The sequence below is a fragment of the Polypterus senegalus genome, chromosome 15 (genome assembly GCF_016835505.1).
Source record: "Polypterus senegalus isolate Bchr_013 chromosome 15, ASM1683550v1, whole genome shotgun sequence".
NCBI lineage: Eukaryota > Metazoa > Chordata > Cladistia > Polypteriformes > Polypteridae > Polypterus > Polypterus senegalus.
Window position 1 is genome coordinate 74,500,277 of NC_053168.1, and position 21,226 is coordinate 74,521,502.

General features: G+C 38.6%; 1 protein-coding gene across 8 annotated transcripts in view; it reads left to right on the plus strand.

The window, feature by feature from the left end:
• The window catches only part of LOC120515645 (ankyrin repeat and IBR domain-containing protein 1-like), a 445,503-nt gene that overhangs the window by 102,474 nt on the left and 321,803 nt on the right, over nt 1-21,226 (plus strand). For all 8 annotated transcript variants that reach the window (XM_039736854.1, XM_039736855.1, XM_039736857.1 and 5 more), the window contains one exon: nt 10,071-10,345. In XM_039736854.1, the coding sequence (XP_039592788.1) occupies nt 10,158-10,345 (188 nt within the window). In that variant the 5' untranslated portion in view covers nt 10,071-10,157. The remainder of the gene's footprint in view (nt 1-10,070; nt 10,346-21,226) is intronic.

Consider the following 21,226-nt stretch of genomic DNA (forward strand, 5'->3'; position numbering starts at 1 on the left):
TACGCTTACCAACAACACCTGAGTGTAGAGTCTTCAGTTATAGAAATTCAGGGAGGGAACACATGGAGGCAGAGAAAACAACCAAACTTACATTTTTGTACTTAACATCTTTGACTTCTAACTTTAAGTCAATAAAATAATTGTACCTTTTGCTTTATGTTCAAACATATGGTGAAATTAGGCAGTTTGCTGTTGGAAGTAATAAGGTGTATGTATGTATGAGTGTGTGTGTGTGTGTATATATATTGTGGACAGCAGGGGGTGCTCCAGCTCACCAAACACAAAGGGTTGGACACAAGTATAAAAGGAAATTTTATTGTGGGAAACTCTTCAAGTAAGCATTTCCCACCACCAACACAAGTACAGATAAGCACAATCAAGCACTCAGCAATGCTTTTCTTTTCTGTCTTCTATTTTCCTCTCTTTGACACTGCCTCCACTTCTCCTCTTAAGCATAGCTGTTCTTCCTCCTGAATCTGGCTCGAGCTCCTTTTATCCAAACTCCGGGAGTACCTCCAATGATATGAAGCTCCGACTCCAACGCACTTCCGGGTGACTCCCTCCACAGGACCCAACAGGGCTGTCCTCTGGGACTACAATACCTGCCATGCCTTGTGGGTGTCCAAACAGAGATCCCAGCCTGGGTTGGCTGCCATCTAGTGTCATGGGGAAGACAAAGACCTGTCTCCCCCGTCCTTCTAGGTTAAGAGTGCCTAGCTGGGCCAGGCTCCCAGCCATCCCACACAATATATACAGTGTTATATATATCTGAATTGTTTTGGGGACCCCCCAAAGGGATGACTCCTCAAAGCGCGATTGCCATGTCTGTGGAGGTGCTGCTTGAGTCGATCGCAGTTGCGCTATAAGAGCCTGCTATTGCTGGGTGATGCAAGGAACATTAGAAATGTAGAGAACTATGTAACTTGGCCACTGACCTGGTCCCAACCCTGCCAGTTTGCTGTGTCTATGTATCGGAGAGTGATAGTTCTCACTACAATATATAATCATGCTGTTCCTGTTTCAAGTAGAATATAGCTGGTTTTGCTAAAGTACTGAGACTCAGCCTCGTGTTTTGGGGTGCAAGACAGTGACTCACAAAATATATACTGTACATATATATATATATATATATATATATATATAGATAGATATAGATAGATAGATAGATAGATAGATTTTTGTGTTATGTACATTTGTATGTATATATAAAAAAAATGTATATTGTGGACCACCGGGGTCTCATAATATAAAAGTAAATTTTTCTGGGGACAGTGCATAAGTTTACCCTTATACATAAAAGCCAAGAAGGTGCCAGCTTTGAAGTGAAATGATATGAAAGCGCTGGGAGGAATTTCAGTTTTTCTTGGTGGAATAAAACATATTTGAGTGGAACCGGCAACAACAATTTCAAAAGGATGCACAAAAATGTATTAAGATTTGCCATTTTCTCAGTAGAAAATTATTCAATAGAAAACATGATTTGTAGACACCAATGGGTGGACTTATTAACCACAAAGCTAAGGATAGTTTTCTGTGTAATGTGTGATTATATGCAATAAATAAGAGTCACTATACAGGTCTGATGGGTTTGATGGTGTTAGGGGCTCATCTGCCCTGAATGACTGCTACTTCAATGGGTGGCATTGTTGTACAGGAGTGAGCATCCCAGCTTTCAGGTCCATATCTGATCAGTTTTTGTATGTACTTTAACCTCCTAAGTGTGTTACATTTTTTCTCAAAAAAACTTGTAAAAAGTATTGCATTTTTTGCCTTGAAAAATTACATATATATTAAATCTTGTCTTTCTACTGTAAAAGGTGAAAAACACTAAAAGTACAAAGTCAGAAAGGTTGAAAGTATATTAATGATACAAATAGTAATAATAATGAAAAATAAAAATACTAATACTGCATATACTGTCAAAATGTGTTGTTTGTGTGGTACATTATGAAGCACGGTGAAATACGCAATCCAACATCACAGCTGGGGCAATAGTAGTGTGATTCATTATGGATTTTCTTTCCAGACTGATCAGCCTTTGAATGGCACACTGCACGTGTGCAATTGACATGAGCATCAGTTTTGGATTCATCTGAATCACTTTCGGTTTCATTCTCCATTTCAATTTCACTGCTTGAAAAGAGATTGGTGGCTCTAAATTGACCAAGTGTCTTTGTAGTTATATGATGGACAGAGTGGGCCTGTGATCAACTGGCACCCAATCCAGAGGTGTTTCTTGCCCAATACTTATGGGATACACACCAGCCCTGCCCGGTAACACTATATCAGACTAAGTGATTTTAAGGGTGTTGTATTATGTTACCTGGGACTGACACAAGCTAATCAGTGTGGTTTGGGCAATTATTAAGGAGGCTACCTGGGTCACTCGTTTAGGAGGTACTGTACACTGAACATGGTCCTCTGGAAGGACACTTGGGAGATGATAATATGCTGTTCAGGACACTTGGAGATTATTGCTGGAATTAATGAGATCTATTTCTTCTCTTCTTAACCTGAAGGGGATGAATTATAAGTAAGCTTCCATAAACAAATAACTAAAAGTCATTTCATCACTGCTAGCATTACCTTAATGTGTATTAGTTTTGTTTGTTTTAAATGATGCCTGTTTAGTTGGTTACCAAAAGGTCATAGTCATTATGAGACTGGTATTCCTTTTTTTCCCCACACTATACTTGTTAAATGAAACATCACACTGGACATTTTGTTACTGTATATTTTATGAATTTGCATTTTGTGTTTATAAGAATTACTTATAAATGCTTTAAATTACTTACTTAATATATGATACTGTTTGACTTATTTTGATGCTTTTAGGGGTTCCTCCCCTTTGTTTGGTCCTCTACACTTGAAAACCCCTCTTTTTAGGCCATTTTGGGCCATATTTTCTGCAGGAAATTAACACCCTTATGATAAAGAGTAAACCAACAGGCGTCTTCAATAAAACCGAGGGTTCACGCTCTAATGGGATCCGAGGGGTCAAAATGACTCCTTTTCACAAAACACTGAAAAAACGGGCATTGGTAATGTATTCATGTGGAATTTCATCTTATGCAATAGTGAAGTTTGTGATCACGAATATATTTTGATATCTGAGTTTTTACCCGAGGTCCTAGCCCACTAAGAGCCATTTCTAGAAGTTAAAAAATGTCAAATTGCAAACTCAAGCATATGGGGTATCATTTCACACTGTTTCAAGGCCAGTGATTATGAATATGTTTTGATAATTTGATCCTTATCATATCTCTATGGACCTATCAGAGTACTAAAAATAAAATAATTTCTGTTACAGTTGAAACTATTTAGACTTTAAAGATTTAAATATTTTAAATATTTGACACAACTATTCTGGTTTATAATGTAAATCTACCTCATTAAGTAAATCGTCACATTTTTTAGGAACACCCTTAAATTAGGGTGCCTTACACTAGTTCCAACTTTTTGTTTGCAGGGTCTTTTTCTGAACATCCTTGTTCATTGGAATAAGGTTTGGATCCCATAACTGTTCTTTTATGTACATCATGAAATGAAATGCCACTCACTGTTCCTCCCTATGTATTATAAAGCACCGTCTTCTTCATTTAACTGAAACACATCCATTTTACCCCCAATAGGCCTTAATGTCCTTCAGTCTCCTTTTTGCTTCACTTCGCTTAGAGAAGCATATGGCAGACCATCCGGCTATGTATTTAAGAATGAGAAGACGGTTGCATTTTTGGAACAGTTATGTGGCTTATTTTGGCACCTCTGCCTTTTTATGGAGGATTGTTTTTTTTTATTAAGGGCTCAGACTAAGCCCCATCATCAAGGGATAAATGTGAACACCACAGTCCTGGGAAAGTGGGCGTTTTAATAGTCGGATTCATGTAATGCTAGGTCATTATTTGAAGTATGCAGTATGTATTTTTGGTAAGGTTCTTTTTCTTTCAGTTTTACATGTTTTTAGAAAAATCCAGTAGATGTGTCAAAAAGTGATTTTTCACAGGTTTATTTAGATTAATAAAATATTTTCTTTACTTCTGTTTAATGGTTTGCTTGTGCAGAATATAAATATGACTGGCAGTTGTAGCTTACCATGAGGTGATTATACTTGAAAGCAATTATGAAGTGTGTTATTTCCAGTCTCAGTGGTAGTATTGATTTTTTTCATACATTTAGTGTGTTGGTCATAGCTGTTCACTTTTCTTTTTTTTTTTTTTTGCTTTGCTTTCACTGATTTGGGATTTAATTGTTGTGCGTGGTTATATTATAGACTGTGCCACTCACTACCTTCCATCATTTATAAACATATGCTTTGAGAAAACAAAAACATAGTGTGGTTGCTGAATTTCCGGGTCCTAACCACCAGACACTAGTGCTACGATCATTAAAAAATAAACAGAAATAAAATGAAAATAAATAAAAAACACTTTACATAGTAATTAAACTAGTCTTTGGCATTAGAAAAAAAAAAAACATGATCTAAACATAAGAAAAATAATTACTGTGCTTCTGCAAGAGTGCCCTTGAAATCCATTATTTTCTATTATTGGTCACACTTAGTTTTAAATGCATGCAGCAGATAAAATGACAGCACTCTTTGTAGCATGACATTTTAAAAAGAACAAGACATCCATCATCTAAGCTTGCTTATCCAGTTCTGGAACCTCTGTGGGAAGGAACAGTTGTAAGGCAGAAGGAACCAGCTGTTCAATGAACGGCAAGTTTACACCGGGCTTAAATATTGCAGTGAGTCATTCAATGTAGTGCCTTTTATAGGAAGACACAGTTTTGCACTGAGAAATATTTCAATGAATCTGTACATAGCAACTTCAAAAGAAAGCTCTGTGTGGGTGCCCTGGAGGAAGGATAGGCATCCTGTCTGGGATAAAGGAAGAAATCATACCTGGCTAGGAGACCATAATGAGAGGGCCAAGAAGATGGACTCAGCAGGAGCAGGTCATTCCCCAACACGGCATGTGGCAATGTCTCTCAGGGCTAAACCCAATTAGGATGTCCATAGGGTTCCATGGGAAATGGAGTCCAGAAATGCAGCGCTGTTGGGGGAGGACTGCCCTGGTTTCCACATGATCCAGAATTGCTCTGGATGACTGGGATTAGAGACTGGAAGCAATTCCTGGGTCGTGCTTAAAATAAATCACGCTGCCTCGTTTGGGGTGAGTCGGGATGCTGTAGTCTACACTCTTGGAGGTGAGAGAGATCTTAAAAGGCATATACTGGTTGTAACTGTAATTCTATTGAGCTGTCTCGATTAAAAATCCTTACATTTGCACCTGGAATTATGTTGGGTCACATGTGTCTTAGGTTTGGGGGGCTTGGTGGTGCCCCCTGCTGTTCGCATCTGTTAATAAACATTATACAAAGAATCAAGAGCCAAATTGTAGTTAAATCATTATGCTTGTTTTATTGCTGTATTGTTTTTTGCACTTGACTTCAGTTAAGAAACAGACTTGTATTTAACTAATAACAACACAGTAACTTCCAAAACACACATTTCCCAACAATAAATCATAAACGATCCAATACAGTAACTACTTATATGTATGTTGTTTAGCAATCCTTCAATATTGACTTGCTATCAGGAAGACTCGGGAGTGGAGCGCAAGTTCAAATGTGACCATTCAGCCTGCAGAGTTCATCTAACGAGTCAGTCCACAAACAGTATGCATAGCCATTCCTAGTAAGTAATATTGCTAAGATTTTTACAAATCATTTGGCAGTTTATTTAATTAATTGGTGGTGCAATGGTTAGCACTGCTGCCTCTGAGCCCCCAAGGGTTGAAACTATGACTCGGACAAAAGATTAAAAACATCACACAGTGACCGAGTCCTCGGGTTTCTTTCCTCAGGCATTGACTTAACTGTCTCAGTGAGAGTGAGCATGGGCACATTATGGAGCCTCATGGTAGACTGGTGTGTCACCCAGGCTTGATCTTGGATTGGCGTCCAACTACCTCCTCTTCTTATCACTGCCCCAAATTGGAGTTGCGTTGTGATTACAAGAGTGAATAAGAACTAAGCGGACCGATTAGGATTCGCTGTCAAAGCCATCGGCTGTTTTGCTGGAAGAATATGTGACTTGGATAAATATGTTTTCCTTTCACTTTGACTGTATCACATAGCAATTTGGAAAGACCTGGAATTACCTTTTATCGAATTTGTATGTTTAATCGCTTAGTTATGCTGACACAGTATATTAATTCAGTTGAACTAAAAATGGTTTGCTGTTGATTTTCGTTTCTACTCCGGATGTGATGCTTCATGTTTCAGTGTCCAACAACACTTGGCCAGCACTGATGGATTCCACTTGCCCTGAAACTGCTTTTACATTCCTGCAATGTAATTTTTGAAACCTTTCACCCTGATCAAGATTGGCAAAGAAAAATTTCAAGTATAAATGCAGGAAGTGAATCTTTAGCGACACGTTGCACTTCATGACTGTATTGCTGAAGAGGGTTGTCAACCAGCTGAATGTAGTTTGGTGTTCTGTAGTTATCAAGAAAATTCTCAACAACATCTTTGAATGTCTTCAATGTGATTTCCTTTGGCCCCAATAGTAGATCACTGATGACATGTCTGATTTGTGGACCAACAAAAATGCCTTCTTTAATCTTGGCATCAGTTATTCATGGAAACATCTGTCTTAAATATTAAAATCCTTCACCTTCCGTGTTCAACACTTTCAAAATAGTTTTCACTAGTCTATATTTTATATGAAGAGGAGGCAAAAATCTTTCTTTGTGTTGACAAGTCCTTAATGTGCCACATTTTTTCTGCCCTGTATAAAGTCCTTACAGTTTTTTAATATGCAATGAAACTCTTTTTAGTTCAGCTGCCCCTTTCACAAATGAAACAACATGACTTGGTAAAGCCAAGCTGCATTCCTAGTACCAGTGCCACTACGTTTAGTTCACCACAGATGTACGTGTTGTACCAAAAAGACAGGAACCAACACTTTAGGAAGCACATAATTTCCAAATCACCCTTGCAAAAAAAGACATTTCTTTTAGTCTCCTTTACATAACATTATACTTCTGATTCTGTGAAAGGTAACATTTACATTCCTTTTGCTATTTTCCTGAACTCAGAAAAGAATTGGTGATTCTGTTTATAATGGTGTAATTCAGTAAGTGTGCATTGTGTGTGAGTGTAGAGAGTTTTGGAGGACCACCTGGCTGATGTGTTTTTGAGCTGCATGTTAAATGACCTATATAAGTGACAGAACAGAAATCTTCACAGTGAACAGAGAGAGTATAAGAAAGGTGACAAAAACATTCTTTCAATTTGAATAGCCTACTGATTATTTTAAAGGAATATTCAACCAAAAAAATGAAAAACTTTTCATGTCTTTCTCACCCTATCCTCTTTATAGTGATGGCAAATAAATATTTTAAAGGAAAATGGAGATAACAAAATTACTGATACAGTGAACTTGAATAGATAATTTTAAAATATTCATGGAAAAAAACATCAAATTTCCTGTGCAGCATAATCCAAATATCAGGTATCCAATCTTATGCTTACAGTGTTCCAAACTTGTGTTCTTGCTAACATATTGGTAAATAAACCACTTACAAAAATACACATTTTTGTTATCTCTGTTCTGCATGAAAACTTGAGATTGAAATATTTTCTTATGGATTACTACAAACAAAAAAAAGAAAGTAATGTATAATTTTTTTCTTCTTTGTTATGTGGGTGTAAGTGCATAATAAAGGTTAACATAAAAATTACAAAAAATAAGTCATAAAAATACGAATGGATGGTGCCTAAAAGTTAGACATTTAAGGAACCAGAAAACACTAAAAAAAGATTCCAAAATGAATAGTGATGTAATGTAAAAAGAAATAATAAATGAGCAATAACCAAAGTTGTATTACACCTGCGAATATCTCATTACTGATATACTACGATGCACTTGGACACATCATTAGTGATGTTTCCTGGGTTCATAGGGTGTTTTGGGCCTCAAAATATCGTACACCCTGGTTCAGGTGACACAGCCGGGATTGATCAAGCCCCAACTTGCGTCCCAGCAGCATTAAGCCATGGCTCACCCCTTTTAATCGACCACCACCTTGGAAGCTCTTTCTGGCTGTCCTTAGTAGCCCACTCATACCCAGCAGGGTGTAGACTCTGTAGAAAGAGCAGCCGGCAAAGCTTCTGCAGCCTACTTCCACTGGAGGGCAGTGTGCTCGCCACCCCTGCCTCCAGCAATCCTCCAGAAGACCCTGGTACAGCTTCTTCTCAAAAGCCTCCTGTATATGATGTTCCCAGGGCACAGTCAGTTCTATCAGGGCAAGGTGTTTTGAGGCCTCTGAATGTCTGGTCGTAATGACGTCGTGGTGATAGATGCTGTAAACTTAAATTACTTGCTGAAATCTGCCATCATCTGCCATCCCTGTGCAGTGGAAAGTAGACCTGCAGTGCCACTCTCCCAAATTTGTGCCACTTTCCCTGCTTGCTGGCTGGGGGCCATTTCACCAACACCTTTTGGACTATTTCACCCAGTGACAGAGCATCAGATGGTTAGAGATTCTGGGCTCTGTGTCGTGATTCCAGGCTGGGCTCTTTCTGCACCTCACCAGGGTCAGAACAGATGTGCTGTACTGTAGGCTTCTGCACCAAGTGCTTTATCTTGGTCTGATGTATTTAAAAAAAAATTTTGTTCTTTCAGGCCTTGATGCAGATGCATCTCATAATTGTACTTCCATTTTCATTTGTTGTCATTCGTTGGTCTGTCCTTGCGGAATTCTCCCCTATGGGTATGTGCTTGAATTTAGTTCCATAGCTTGTTGTAGGTTCTTCTTCCCATAAGTGCAGTTCAGGCTGCTAACCACTCCCTGTTGCTGTCTTTCCAAGCTGTCATCTGCCTTTCCAGTAGTCACCAAACTGTTATTGGTTGTTAACATGTACAATCCAACTTGGCTACTTGGATATTAATCATTTTTTTCTTAGTAGTTCTTGGGCAAAGATAATATTGTTAAAATGGTTTCCTTTTTATATACATTCAAAGCAAACTGTGAATATTAATTAAACAGATGAAAAATTACAATTAAACAATGCTTGACTATTAGGTTGGTTTTATTAAAACACAATGGATTTTCAACATGGTGTCAAGCACCCCCATACTCATGCATATATTTAAAAAAAAGATAATATAGGTGATTTTTGGTTATGTCATAATTTATAATACAACTAAAGCAGAAGAGTACTGTGTATATATTTGTCTTAAAAAATAGAAATAACCCAAGCTGTTTGCTTTAAAATGAGCTAAGTTAAGTAAACATCATTGCCACTTTACTAAACCATGCAGGTACTGAGCAAGAAAGTACGTGTTGTGAAAGAAAGCTACTTCTCTAGAGCAATGGTTAATGTTAGTGCCATCAGTCCTTTCAAGAGAGTTTATCAATGTAAATATGTATCCAGTGATAAGGCTGTGTGCTGCAAGACAATTAAATGTGCTTTATGCTATAAACCTACAAACATCTTCCAAAGAATATAGCTAAAATGGAGAAAGACCTTAATTATCTGTCATTGTGTTCTCCTTAGTATTTGATGTTTTCAAGTCCAAATTGAAGTGCTCCATATTTTAGAAGCTAAGAAGTGTTGCATTCTCTGTCTTAAAGATATTAATTATAATTTAATGTATCACCTTTACATTTTGTTCTTTTATTATTTGCTCTTGAAAATGGCCCAGTTTCTCAGTTATTTGCACTGCCACCTCACAACCTAACCGCTGAACTCTGCTCTTCTCATTGATGACTGTCAGTTGGAGCGGTATGAGTGTGTCTGTTTTCTCTACCAGACAGTCACCCCATGCAGGCTCAGGTGCTGCTGCTTCCTATCCACCCGGTATTGTTGCAGTGAGCTCTGGTGGTCTAATGGAAAAAATAAAATCATTAAATGAATGGATACTTAACTAAAACAAAATGTGAGCTAGAATGTTCAGTACACACTTTTTAGCACAGTTATATTGCAGAAATGTTAAAAATAACTTTCAAATTACACCAATTTTACTTATCTTTTTATGTGTAATTTTCCCTATACAGAACAAGAAGCATGCTGCTAATTTGCACTTCCACTGGGTAAAGACGGCAGAGTCGTGAGTGCTGCTTGCACTGTTTGGAAGCTGAACTATGGGGAACACTGCAACAAAGTTTCGCAAGGCACTTATAAATGGAGATGAAGCACTTGCTTACCAGCTCTATGAGAGCAACCCCCAGTTCAAGGAATCCCTGGATCCAAATACCTCATATGGGGAACCCTACCAACACAACACTCCCCTTCACTATGCTGCAAAGCACGCTATGACCCGTCTGCTCAGGTGAGTGTCTGCTTGTTAATTACTTTACATGATGGATGCTGTACTAGAGTGTTTTTGGTTTTTTTGCAGTTCATATTTTGAGTGTTTCCTTCTTGGTGTATATTTGGAGAGCTAATAATGTCAATTGATAAATTGATCAGAGTACAAACATTTAATTGTATTGCAGGAAAAAAGAAGCATACAATTATGAACTTGTTTTTATTTGGACATACTACACATTAATTCGACTGTTGCAGAAGAGTGTTTACTCTATCATATTTAGACATAATTAGACTTTCATCAAGCCCTCCTTAGGTAATTTTGGGTCATATCCCAGCAGTACTGGGTACAAAGCAGGAAAAACCCTGGTTATGGCTCGAGTCCCTCACGGGCTCATCCTCAGACCAGTTCTTTAATCACCATTTAAGCTAAACTGTGCATTTCTATGGTAGGAAAGTCTGGAGAACAAAACCCAAGCAGACACAAGAAGAACATTGTAAACTCCACAGAAACAGGATTTAGACCCATAACACTGGATCCATAAGGTGGCAGGACCACCCATTCCACCACCCAGCCCAACCCTGGTAAAAGCAATATACTGTAATGTAAAAGTGGGATAAAAATAAATGAAAAGGTAAACTGCATTAGTGAAATTATATTTGGTTTAAATATTTGGAGTTTTGTGAGAGATTCAGGTCACCATGCTATTTTAAAATGTTTAGTCTGCATTCAAATCTAAACAGAAGACATTTAAAACAGTGATGGGCTAAGGGAAATGTCCAGCTGCTCAGCTGGGGGCACTCTTCTGTCTTGAAATTTTTGGTGCATCTCAACCAACCTTCCTTTTCAAATTCTTCAGTCTGTTATACAAGTATGGTAGATTTCTTTTTGCTAAACATAAAGTGATTCTCACATGAGGAGTCTTAAGAATAATAACATAGAACTGTTGGTCTCTTTGATTTTATATACACTGGAGGTTTGACGAATGGTTATGAAATATGTGAAATCTGTCCAAACTGGCATCCAATTGTCAATAATCGTGCTCTTCTTATTGGTGTCAAACCCATTATTACCAAACTCCTCTCATGACTACCCCCGCTCATTCATGGGTGCAGGAAACTTAAACCATCTTCTACCAATGTCATTGAGTGGGTGATGGTGGCCGCTTCTGGAATGTTGATTTGTCCTTTTTGTTTTGTTTTGTTTTTTAGTATGTATGCTGGGGTTAGCAAAAGTAGGTTTACAGATGTGAGTATGCAAAACCCAGAGTTTGTTCCTGTATTATTATTTATTTATCAATTATTGTATTATTTATTTGTATTATTTGTCTTATTATTATTATTATTATTATTAAAGTATGCTTGAGTATAGAAAGTAGGCTGCTAGAATGTGTAGATAATGAAGGCCGGCAATTTAAGCACTTCCGAGATTGTTCCTAAGTACATAACTTGTGTGTCTTTGTCTATACAGACAGCTGTAAACCTACTTTTACCCACCCCTGTATATCTATTACAAATCTATTTCACTCACTTATACTTTTGGAACCTGTTCAAAAATATATCTTTATAGTTTATTTTTCATTACTCCTCAATAATAACAATTTGATTAAAAAATGGGGAAGAACTTGTAGGTATGGGTGTTTAGAATAAACCAGGATGATCCTTTACAGACTGCTAGGTACTATCTAAGTGACATACAGCTATCCTAAACATTAGGTAATGAAATTACCTAAATGTCCTGAATTGCAGATGGTGGTGGATTTGCATGTTAAAGACATTACAGCATCATTTGTGTAACTAGTGGATCACATTTAACTTAGCTCATGGTGAAGATTATGCTCTTTTTCTTGAGGGTTGAGTGCCGATTAGGGAGGCTATGGATGAATCTTTCTTTATCCTGGGTGAGTTTCCCTGCTTGAGGTTTAAGAGTCAAAACAAGATTGTTTTTTTTTTTGTTGTTGTATACAAATGAGTGATCAACATGGGAAATTAAGAATTAAACATTGTATGATTTTTGTATGAAATTGTGCATGTATCTAACTTCCCTGTGTTAAGGGTGCAAAACAAAAGGTACTATTTTAAAAAGTCATATAGATGATATGTACACCACATAATTGATGTATCTTTATAACTATAACCATATGCACATCCTGTTTAACTTTACCAAAAGCCAAGACCATTCCCTTTTTTGCCAGTCATCCTAATAGATATCTGTTTGGGATGTGAGAATGAAACCAGGGTACTTGGAGAAAAAATAGTGCAGGAATTGGGAGAACATGCAAACTCTATCTACTGTAGACAGGGTCAAAAAGTGTAAAATACGTTTTGAATGTCAACTTTGCAAATCAAAACATGCAGTATTTGAGTACAGAACATGCTGGTAGTATTTACTTATTATTTTTTTCTGGTTGGAAAGTAAGTACCCCCTCCGCCATACAGCTGCAAATATATGTATGTGAACCCTTTGAAAATGACCGAATTCATGTATAAATTTGTCTTAAAATATTATCTGATCTTTATGTAAGCCACAATAATGAACAAAAATAATCTGTTTTAACGAATTGTTTTGTTTTTCTACATATTGAATACATAATTTAAACATTAACAGGTTTAGGCTAGAAAAAGTATGTGAACCTCTAGCCTGATGACTTCAACAAAAGCTAACTGGTATCTGGAGTTAGCAAACCTGGAGTCCAGTCAATGGAACAAGATCGAAATTGTGGTTTACAGATACTTACATATAAATAAAAAGCCTTCAAACCATTTAGAGTTCGCTTTTCACAATAAGCATCTGCTGAACTGAAGCATGCCTCACATCAGATTGAATGTGGAATACCTCAAGGCTCCATCTTAGGCCCTATCTTATTCTCCTTGTATGTGCTCCTCCTTGTGTCCTTTTTGCATAAGTGCATCAAATTATATCACCGTTATGCAGATGATATACAGTTATACTTTCCACTTAAGCTAGTTTAAGATGATGCTCTGCAGCTCATTTCAAAGTGCCTAAGGGACATTAACTGTTTTATGTTACAGAATTGTCTTAATTTTAATCATATTTGATAATCCTGACTCTGTCAGAGTTATAGAAAATGACTTGGGCCCATTGTCAGCTAATTTACACATCCATGTAAAAAAAACCTTCGTATTATTTTTGACTATGCACTCAAATTCGACAAACAAGTAAACACAGTTGTTCATTGTAGCTTCCGTCAACTTAAAAATAAATATATCAAAACAAATTTTGTCTTTTAAGGATCTGGAAATAATCATTCATGCTTTAATTTCCTCATGTCTTGACTATTGCAACTCTCTGTAACTGGGTATCTGTCAGTCAATTTTGTCATGCTTGCAGTTGATCCAGAAAGCAGTTGTGAGGGTTCTAACTGATACCAAGAAAATAGACTATCACCCATGTGCTTGCATCCTTGTATTGGTTTCCTGTCGAATACAGAGTCAAATTTAAGGTTTTGTTATTTGTTTTTAAAGCTCTCCATGGCATAGCTCCAAGCTATATCTCTGACCATGGCAGCCTCCCATTCTACCTCTTGAGTCTTCTGATCAGATGTTTTTAACTGTTCCATGCTCTTGGTTGAGGTTTAAAGGGTCCCGGACCTTCTCTATAGCTGCCCCAAGACTCTGGAATAGTCTTCCATCTTTTATTAAGTTAACCCCCACTTTAAATATTTCAGAGTCAAGTTTAAAAACCTATTGATTTTCTCTGGCTTTGAGATATTTTAAAGACTATGTATTCAGCTGTCTGTTCTGTCTTGGTTGTTTTGTTTTACTGTCAGTTGATCGTAGTTCTCTCCTTCTATTGCTTTGTTAATCTGTTAGTCAGTTTATTCCTTTTAAATTTGTCTTTTTTACGTTCCCCTTTTATTTTATTTATATGTTGTTTGCCCTTGAGAATTCGGTAATGGCCATAAGACGCCTATGTCGTAAGTCGACAATTACCAGTATGTTCAGTAAAGACATAAAGAATTTCTGTTATTAGGGTAAGCATATTGTGTTGGGGTACTCACACTGGCAATTCATTCCATGCCCGAGCACATTCGTCCACAAAGTCTAGTTCGTTTGACTATTGTGATCACTATGTGCTGGGCCTACCATACTGTATAGTGCCCGCTTGTAAGAGGTGTTACTGAGCAGAGTTTAGTAACATCTAGGAACAGTGTGATCACTAAATGTGCCCGAGCACGGAACACAGACATGATGTCAATGATGCGACAAGTCAGATAGTGCAATTGTCATTTCATTCAATATCTTTTGAGTTAAGAAAATGTTTTTATTCTCATCTTTCACATGAATGTGAATTGTAGTTGGCAAGAAAAGTTGCAAATTCCTCTCTAATGTCTGTCTTTTGGTAGCATAAAAGGGAGTTCTCTTAAATTAGGATGCTCAGGAGTTTCTCCTTCTACATTGGTAGCCTTAAGCAACCTTGCGTTGCCCTGGCACATCCAGTATCCCACTTGGGCATGACAAGTATGACACAGATCTGGCTCCCTACTGGAAAGCAGGTCAGATTGTGAAGCTTTTGAGGTGCTCATGGTCAAAAGGGTATGTTACTGGTTTGAACTGAAGCTTTATGCTAGACTCTGCATCTCCTAATTCACCATGCCTCACTGCTACCCAAGTTACTTTGAATAAATTATTCAGCTCTTCTGTTGTAAATACTGAGATGATGTCATAATTTTATGGATTCTTCTTTCCAGACATGTGGTATTCATATTGAGCTTGCATTGCCAAAGGTGAAAAGCTGTAACTGATTTTCATGTTTCTGTGCTGATGCAGTGGCACAATTCTCTTCATAGTGGCAGTTCAATTGTGCAGTCCAATTTGAAAATCAGAAATTGTTAAAGCAGTGAATCATTGTAGATAGACAATTCTGATGCCTTGTCTATGCAAATGCATGCTCATCCAGTGATGTTCCCTCACTTGTCCTCCACAGAAAGTATCACAATTATTTATTTTTGGCAGTAGTTACTGTATCTATACAGGAGGTATTTCAAAATCCAATATCTCTTTAAACATGGAAAAACATTTTTCTTTATGAAAGTAATAATATATCTTATAATAATAATAATTCTTTACATTTATATAACGCTTTTCTCTAATAGCATACTTTAACAGGTCTTGATAAGAGTGCAGTTTACAGCTTTACAAGCAGTGGCAGAACTAAATTTCTTCATTGCCCATTCACCTTCCTCAGTTCCCAGTTGAGGCATTGTAGAAACTCTTGGCCTTCTAACAATGTTTTGCAGAAAAAATGTGTTTTTTATTTTGTGTTGCTTTATATTCTTGGAATATTGGGCTATGTAAATCAAGTACACAGTCTCACAATCTGATATAATGGGAATAGAAAGTTACATCTAGCAAAGACAGTTGGCAAACACTGAAGCTCTAACTTTGCCAAAACAGTTAAGGGCAAACACTTGGCAAATTTGTATGCATTGCAATAAATACATAATTGTTTCATGTCTCAGATTTGAAGCTATATCTAGTGTTACATCAAGTTCTTTGGTTGTGCAATGAGTGTCAAAAAGAAGGGTAAATACAAGATTGAGAACAGAATGTCAGTAGTTCTGTTCTTAGAATAGTCATTGGTCTGTCATTTAATGAGTATAACAAGAAACAGTCTTCAATGTTGTATTGATTTAGTTGTAGGTCTACAGAGGACTGATAGAGAGTATTCTTACCGAAGGCATCACTGTCTGGTATGGGAACACCACACAGGCAGATAGGAAAGCTTTGCAAAGAGTCATAAAGACTGTGGAGGGGATCATAGGGACAAAACTTCCTTCTATGGACTCTATGTACGCACATCGCTGTGGGAAAAGAGCAGAGGGAATTATCAGGGATTCATTCCATCCAGCTCACTCTCTGCTGAGATACTCAAACTGTACATACAATCTGAGACACAGCAGAGCAGACAGCATCATCACTCACAGAACAAGGTTTTTCAATAGTTTTTTTCCCGCCACAGTCAGACTGATGGCAAAACAAAATTACTGAACATGTGAAATAACCCCACACTACCTCACTTCACTTGTCCTGTAAATGATGAGTGATAAATGTGAAGTATTTTAAATGTGCAATATCTGCAATATAATTGTATTTTTTTTGTAGATATTACCACCATTTTGTAGTGTTGGTATAATTCATATTATGTATTGTGAACGCTGGCCCCGGCACAGACAGACGGACAACATATTTTTGCCCAACACACTGTTTATTTACAAGTTTGCTATTTACAAAAGTCACGTGCACTCACACAAACCCCAGTGCCTCTGCACCGATTTCCCCCAAGTCCAGGGCCCACAGTTCTGTGCCTTGCTTCCTGGCCGCCTCCTGTCCTCGCTCTCCAGCTCAGTCCGCTTCCTCCCGACTTCCACCAATGACTGGAGGGAGGCGGCCCCTTAAATAAGGCTCCCGGATGAGCCCCAGGTGTTCCGTCCTTAGCCACGCCCAAGCGTGGCGGAAGTGTCGGCTGTCTTCCTGGCAGCTCTCCGGGTGCCACACAAAGTCTTCCCCCCGGCACTTCCTGGTGTGGCGGAAGTGCCGGGCTCCCGGATAATTAGGCACCGGGGTGCCGCCTGGCGGTGGCCACGGGTCCCTACAGGGCTGGGCTTCAAAGCCCTGTACCCGAGGCCCCCTGCCTAACCAGGACGGACGCCCCCACTCTGTCTGGAGGAGGCACTCGCCTCCTCCGTCCTCCAAGCGCCCCGCCGGGCTCCAGTCCTGACCGGCAACCGCACGGGATAAACCGGCATCGGGGCGCCGCCTGGCGGTGACCACGGGCCCCTACAGGGAAGGGCTTCCATGCCCTCAACCCGTGGCCCCCAACAGAACCAGGACGGACCCTCGGGTCTGGAGGAGGCACAAGCCCTCCTCACGCCCTCCTGCGCCCCGGCCGGGCTCCAGCCCCGGCCGGGGCCACAGTATTTATATTGTTTTGTTGTTTACTTTTTTTTTTTATTTTAAATGTTTACTATGATGACTCTGAAAAAGCTATGCACAAGAATTCCAATGTGCTTTGACTGTCGGTTTTATGTACAAATGGCAAATAAAGAAACCTTAACTTTTCAGTGGAAGACGTTTGCTGTTTTTTGCAATCACACTGGCCTTTGGCGCACAGTCCCAGGATGACAGGTTGACAGGTTGACATGCTCTAGAATGCTATCCAAGTCCTTCTGTAATTATATAACGGATTCCAAATTATCTGCTAATCCACCTATCTTGGTATCATCTGCAAACTTAACCAGCTTGTTACTTATATTCCTATCTAAATCATTTATGTATATATATATATATACTAGCAAAATACCCACGCTTCGCAGCAGAGAAGTAGGGTGTTAAAGAAGTTATGAAAAAGAAAAGGAAACATTTTAAAAATAGCGTAACATGATTGTCAATGTAATTGTTTTGTCACTGTTATGAGTGTTGCTGTCATCAAGGATTTGATTATCGTTATTTCTTTCAATCAGGTTCGTATTTGGAGGACGTGTTGTGTTCAAGTTACATTCCGTGTTTGTCAACCTTTGTAAAGATAACAGGTTTCATTCATCGAAGTGTTTCACTACCCAAATCGGTACTCGTGAATCTAAGATGTTTAATAGGCATTCCCGTTGTTAAGTTGTGGATTTGCCTGCAAATATTTAGCGGCAGCGTGTCTATGAACTTGTGGAATTGCTTGCGAGTATTTAGCGGCAGCGTCTCTATGAACTTGTGGATTTGCCTGCAAGTATTTAGCGACAGTGTCTCTATGAACTTGTGGATTTGCCTGCGAGTATTTAGCGACAGCGTCTCTATGAACTTGTGGATTTGCCTGCGAGTATTTAGCGACAGCGTCATGAAGTTGTTTTCGTCTAGCTGCATCAGAAAATGTACCACAACGTCTGACACGCCTCCTTTTTTACTGTTTTCTCACAGCTTGGATTGCTGCTGTCATAATCAGTTTGAGTTTCAGTAAGTGACAGTTTTTTGATCGATGGTGATCACCACGATAGACATGTTAATGGGGGTATGGCAGTAAACTAAGTCTAAAATACCTACACAATAACTATAATCGCAATAAACGAACAATAAAGCAGCGGAGAAGCCATGGATTAAATAAAAAGGCTGCAGTTATCAGCAGGGAGACGTGAATACCGTGGCGAAGCAAGGAAGAGAATGAAGAGACTGGAACGACAGACGGCCTTATATGGGCAGGCAGCCAATTATGTGGGAGGCGTGGGAATGGGGGAGGACATAACGCCGCCTCACACGGCGGCCAAGCTGCAGGCTATGGACGTATATATGTACGTAAGTAGGATTCAATTATGACCGTTACGCATAGAATTTCAAAATGAAACCTGCTTAACATTTGTAAGTAACCTGTAAGGAATGAGCCTGTCAAATTTCAGCCTTCTACCTACATGGGAAGTTGGAGAATTAGTGATGAGTGAGTCAGTGAGCGCTTTGCCTTTTATTAGTATAGATTAAAAATAGCAGTGGCCCAAGCACTGACCCTTGTGGAACATCACTCTTAACATAGGCCATTTCTGAAGAGGTTCCTCATGCCATCGCCCTCTGATTCGTGTGTCTGCACCCATCTAAAAACATCACCCTGAACTCCCACTTCATTTGATTTGATGCCCAACCTCTAATGTGGCACCTTATCAGATGCTTTCTGAAGGTCAAGATAAATAATATCATATGCTCCACTTTGATTGTATCCTTTTGTTGCCTCCTCATAGAAGTCCAGCATGTTAGTAAAACACGACCTCCCTCTTCTGAACCCATGCTGACTGTTCAGAATAACTCCTGTCCTTGCCAGGTTTTGCTCAATCTTATCCTTAATAATTCCTTCCATTAATTTTCCTGTGATGCATGTTAAGCTTAATGGCCTATAGTTGCTTGGATATGCCCTGTTTATATAATAAGATTATATTTGCCATTTTCCAGTCCTTCTGAACCTCTCCAGTGTGCAGTGACATCCTAATAATATGTGTCAACGGTTTATATATGTACTCACTAGCCTCCTTAAGAACTCGAGGATAAATATTACCTGGTCCTGGTGATTTGTTTGATTTCAGCTTACTTAATCTGATACTATATGTGAAAATCATGAATGGCAATATCATGCAACATAGCAAAATGCAAATCAAAGCAAAGGGGTGTGAATACTTTCTGAATCCCCTGTACTGTAAATGATATCCTTTTACTTGTGGCCTTATTCTCAGTATATAATAAACTGAAGCATTTTTCTCAGTGTACACTCCACTGCAGTCTATAGATGTCAATTCCCAAGGTACAATAAATACTTTTAGGGAAAAACTGCTAGCATTCTGTATTGATAATGATGGTGGCAGATGTAGAGAGAGAGTTTGCCTGTGAGGGTTTCTCATTGGTACAAGTGATATATTCCATGGTGATACAAGATAGGCCAAAGAAAGAGAAGAAATGATCATTTAAATGAGATTGCATGTACATCAAGAGTAAATGAAAAGATCACTATAAAAGGAAAAATAAGCCTTGTAAGTATAGTTGAATCTCAATATTTTATTTATTGAATAATGAGAAGATATATAAGCCACAAAATATCAACAAATGGTTCTAGCCAGGGAAGCTTTTATTTTGCTCATTTTAAGGACCAAGGTAAAGAAATCAGGTAGAAAATCAGTATATACCCTCCAACCCTTTAAAGTGAAAGCATATGCCTAGAAACTGTCCAAAAGGCCCCATCAATTACTGTGTAGATAAAGATTTAATTTGGCCCTTGGTAGTGTAGGGACACTAGGAACTACAAGGGCAATTCTAGCCTGGTGTCTTTGTTGCCATGCTAGCTTAGAGTTGAAGTAAATGTGCTGTCAATGGAAGAAGATGAAACAGAGACTGTGCAGTAATTTAAGGTGGACTAGCCACTTCAGCAGGCACTAAATACCAGGTTGTGTGTGTCTTAAATTAAACTCAAATCTTTTTTTGATATTTTGAATCTCCCTTAAGTTGTTCTTCATGTGGAGAGATACAATAAAGGAGCTCTCTTTTTCACAAGACAGATGCAAGTCTCTCTGATAATGGGTCAGAGGGAATGCAATTGACCAAGACTACAAACTCAGCTATGGAAATTCTGATACATTTGATTGGTAATGTTACCCTCATGGAATATAATGTTTTTCTTTTCTAAAATTATTATCTAAAGTAAAGCAGGACTTGTGGGTGTTGTAAAATCATATAGTTCAATAGTATCTGAGACTGGATTTACTTCTGTACTACCTCATAAATCTTACTCTGAGAAGGAAATCATCTATACTAATAAAAGGCAAAGCACTCACTCACTCACTCACTCTCTCACACTCTCTCTCTCTCTCCAACTTGCCGTGTAGGTATAAGGCTGAAATTTGGCAGGTTCATTCCTTACAGCTTCCTTACAAAAGTTGGGCAGGTTTCATTTCGAAATTCTACTCATAGTGGTCATAACTAGAAGCTATTTTTCTCCATTTACTGTAATGAAATTGAGCTCGAAAGCCGTGGGGGCGGAGTTTCGTGTGACATCATCATGCCTCCCACGTAATCACGCAGTATGTAGAAAACCAGGAAGAGCTTCAAAAACCGCTGAAGAATTAATATAATATATTAATAAGGCAGCAAAACAATTAGAAGCGAGCGAGTGACATATAAAACCATGTTCAGCGGCTCACGTGAACTGACGCAGTGCGCAGACAAAAAGCAACAGTTCCAAAGAGTGCTGAACAAAAACCGAATTACACTGCTACGCTCAAATAGAAAAACCACACGCTGTGGCACAATAGTAGAGGCTTCGCCTCTAGCGCTGGCGTCCGAGGTTCGATTCCCGAGAAGGGATGCACTGAGTATGTACGCGCGCTTCCCGATTCATTTTAGCCTCGCATCCCCTTGGTTTGAG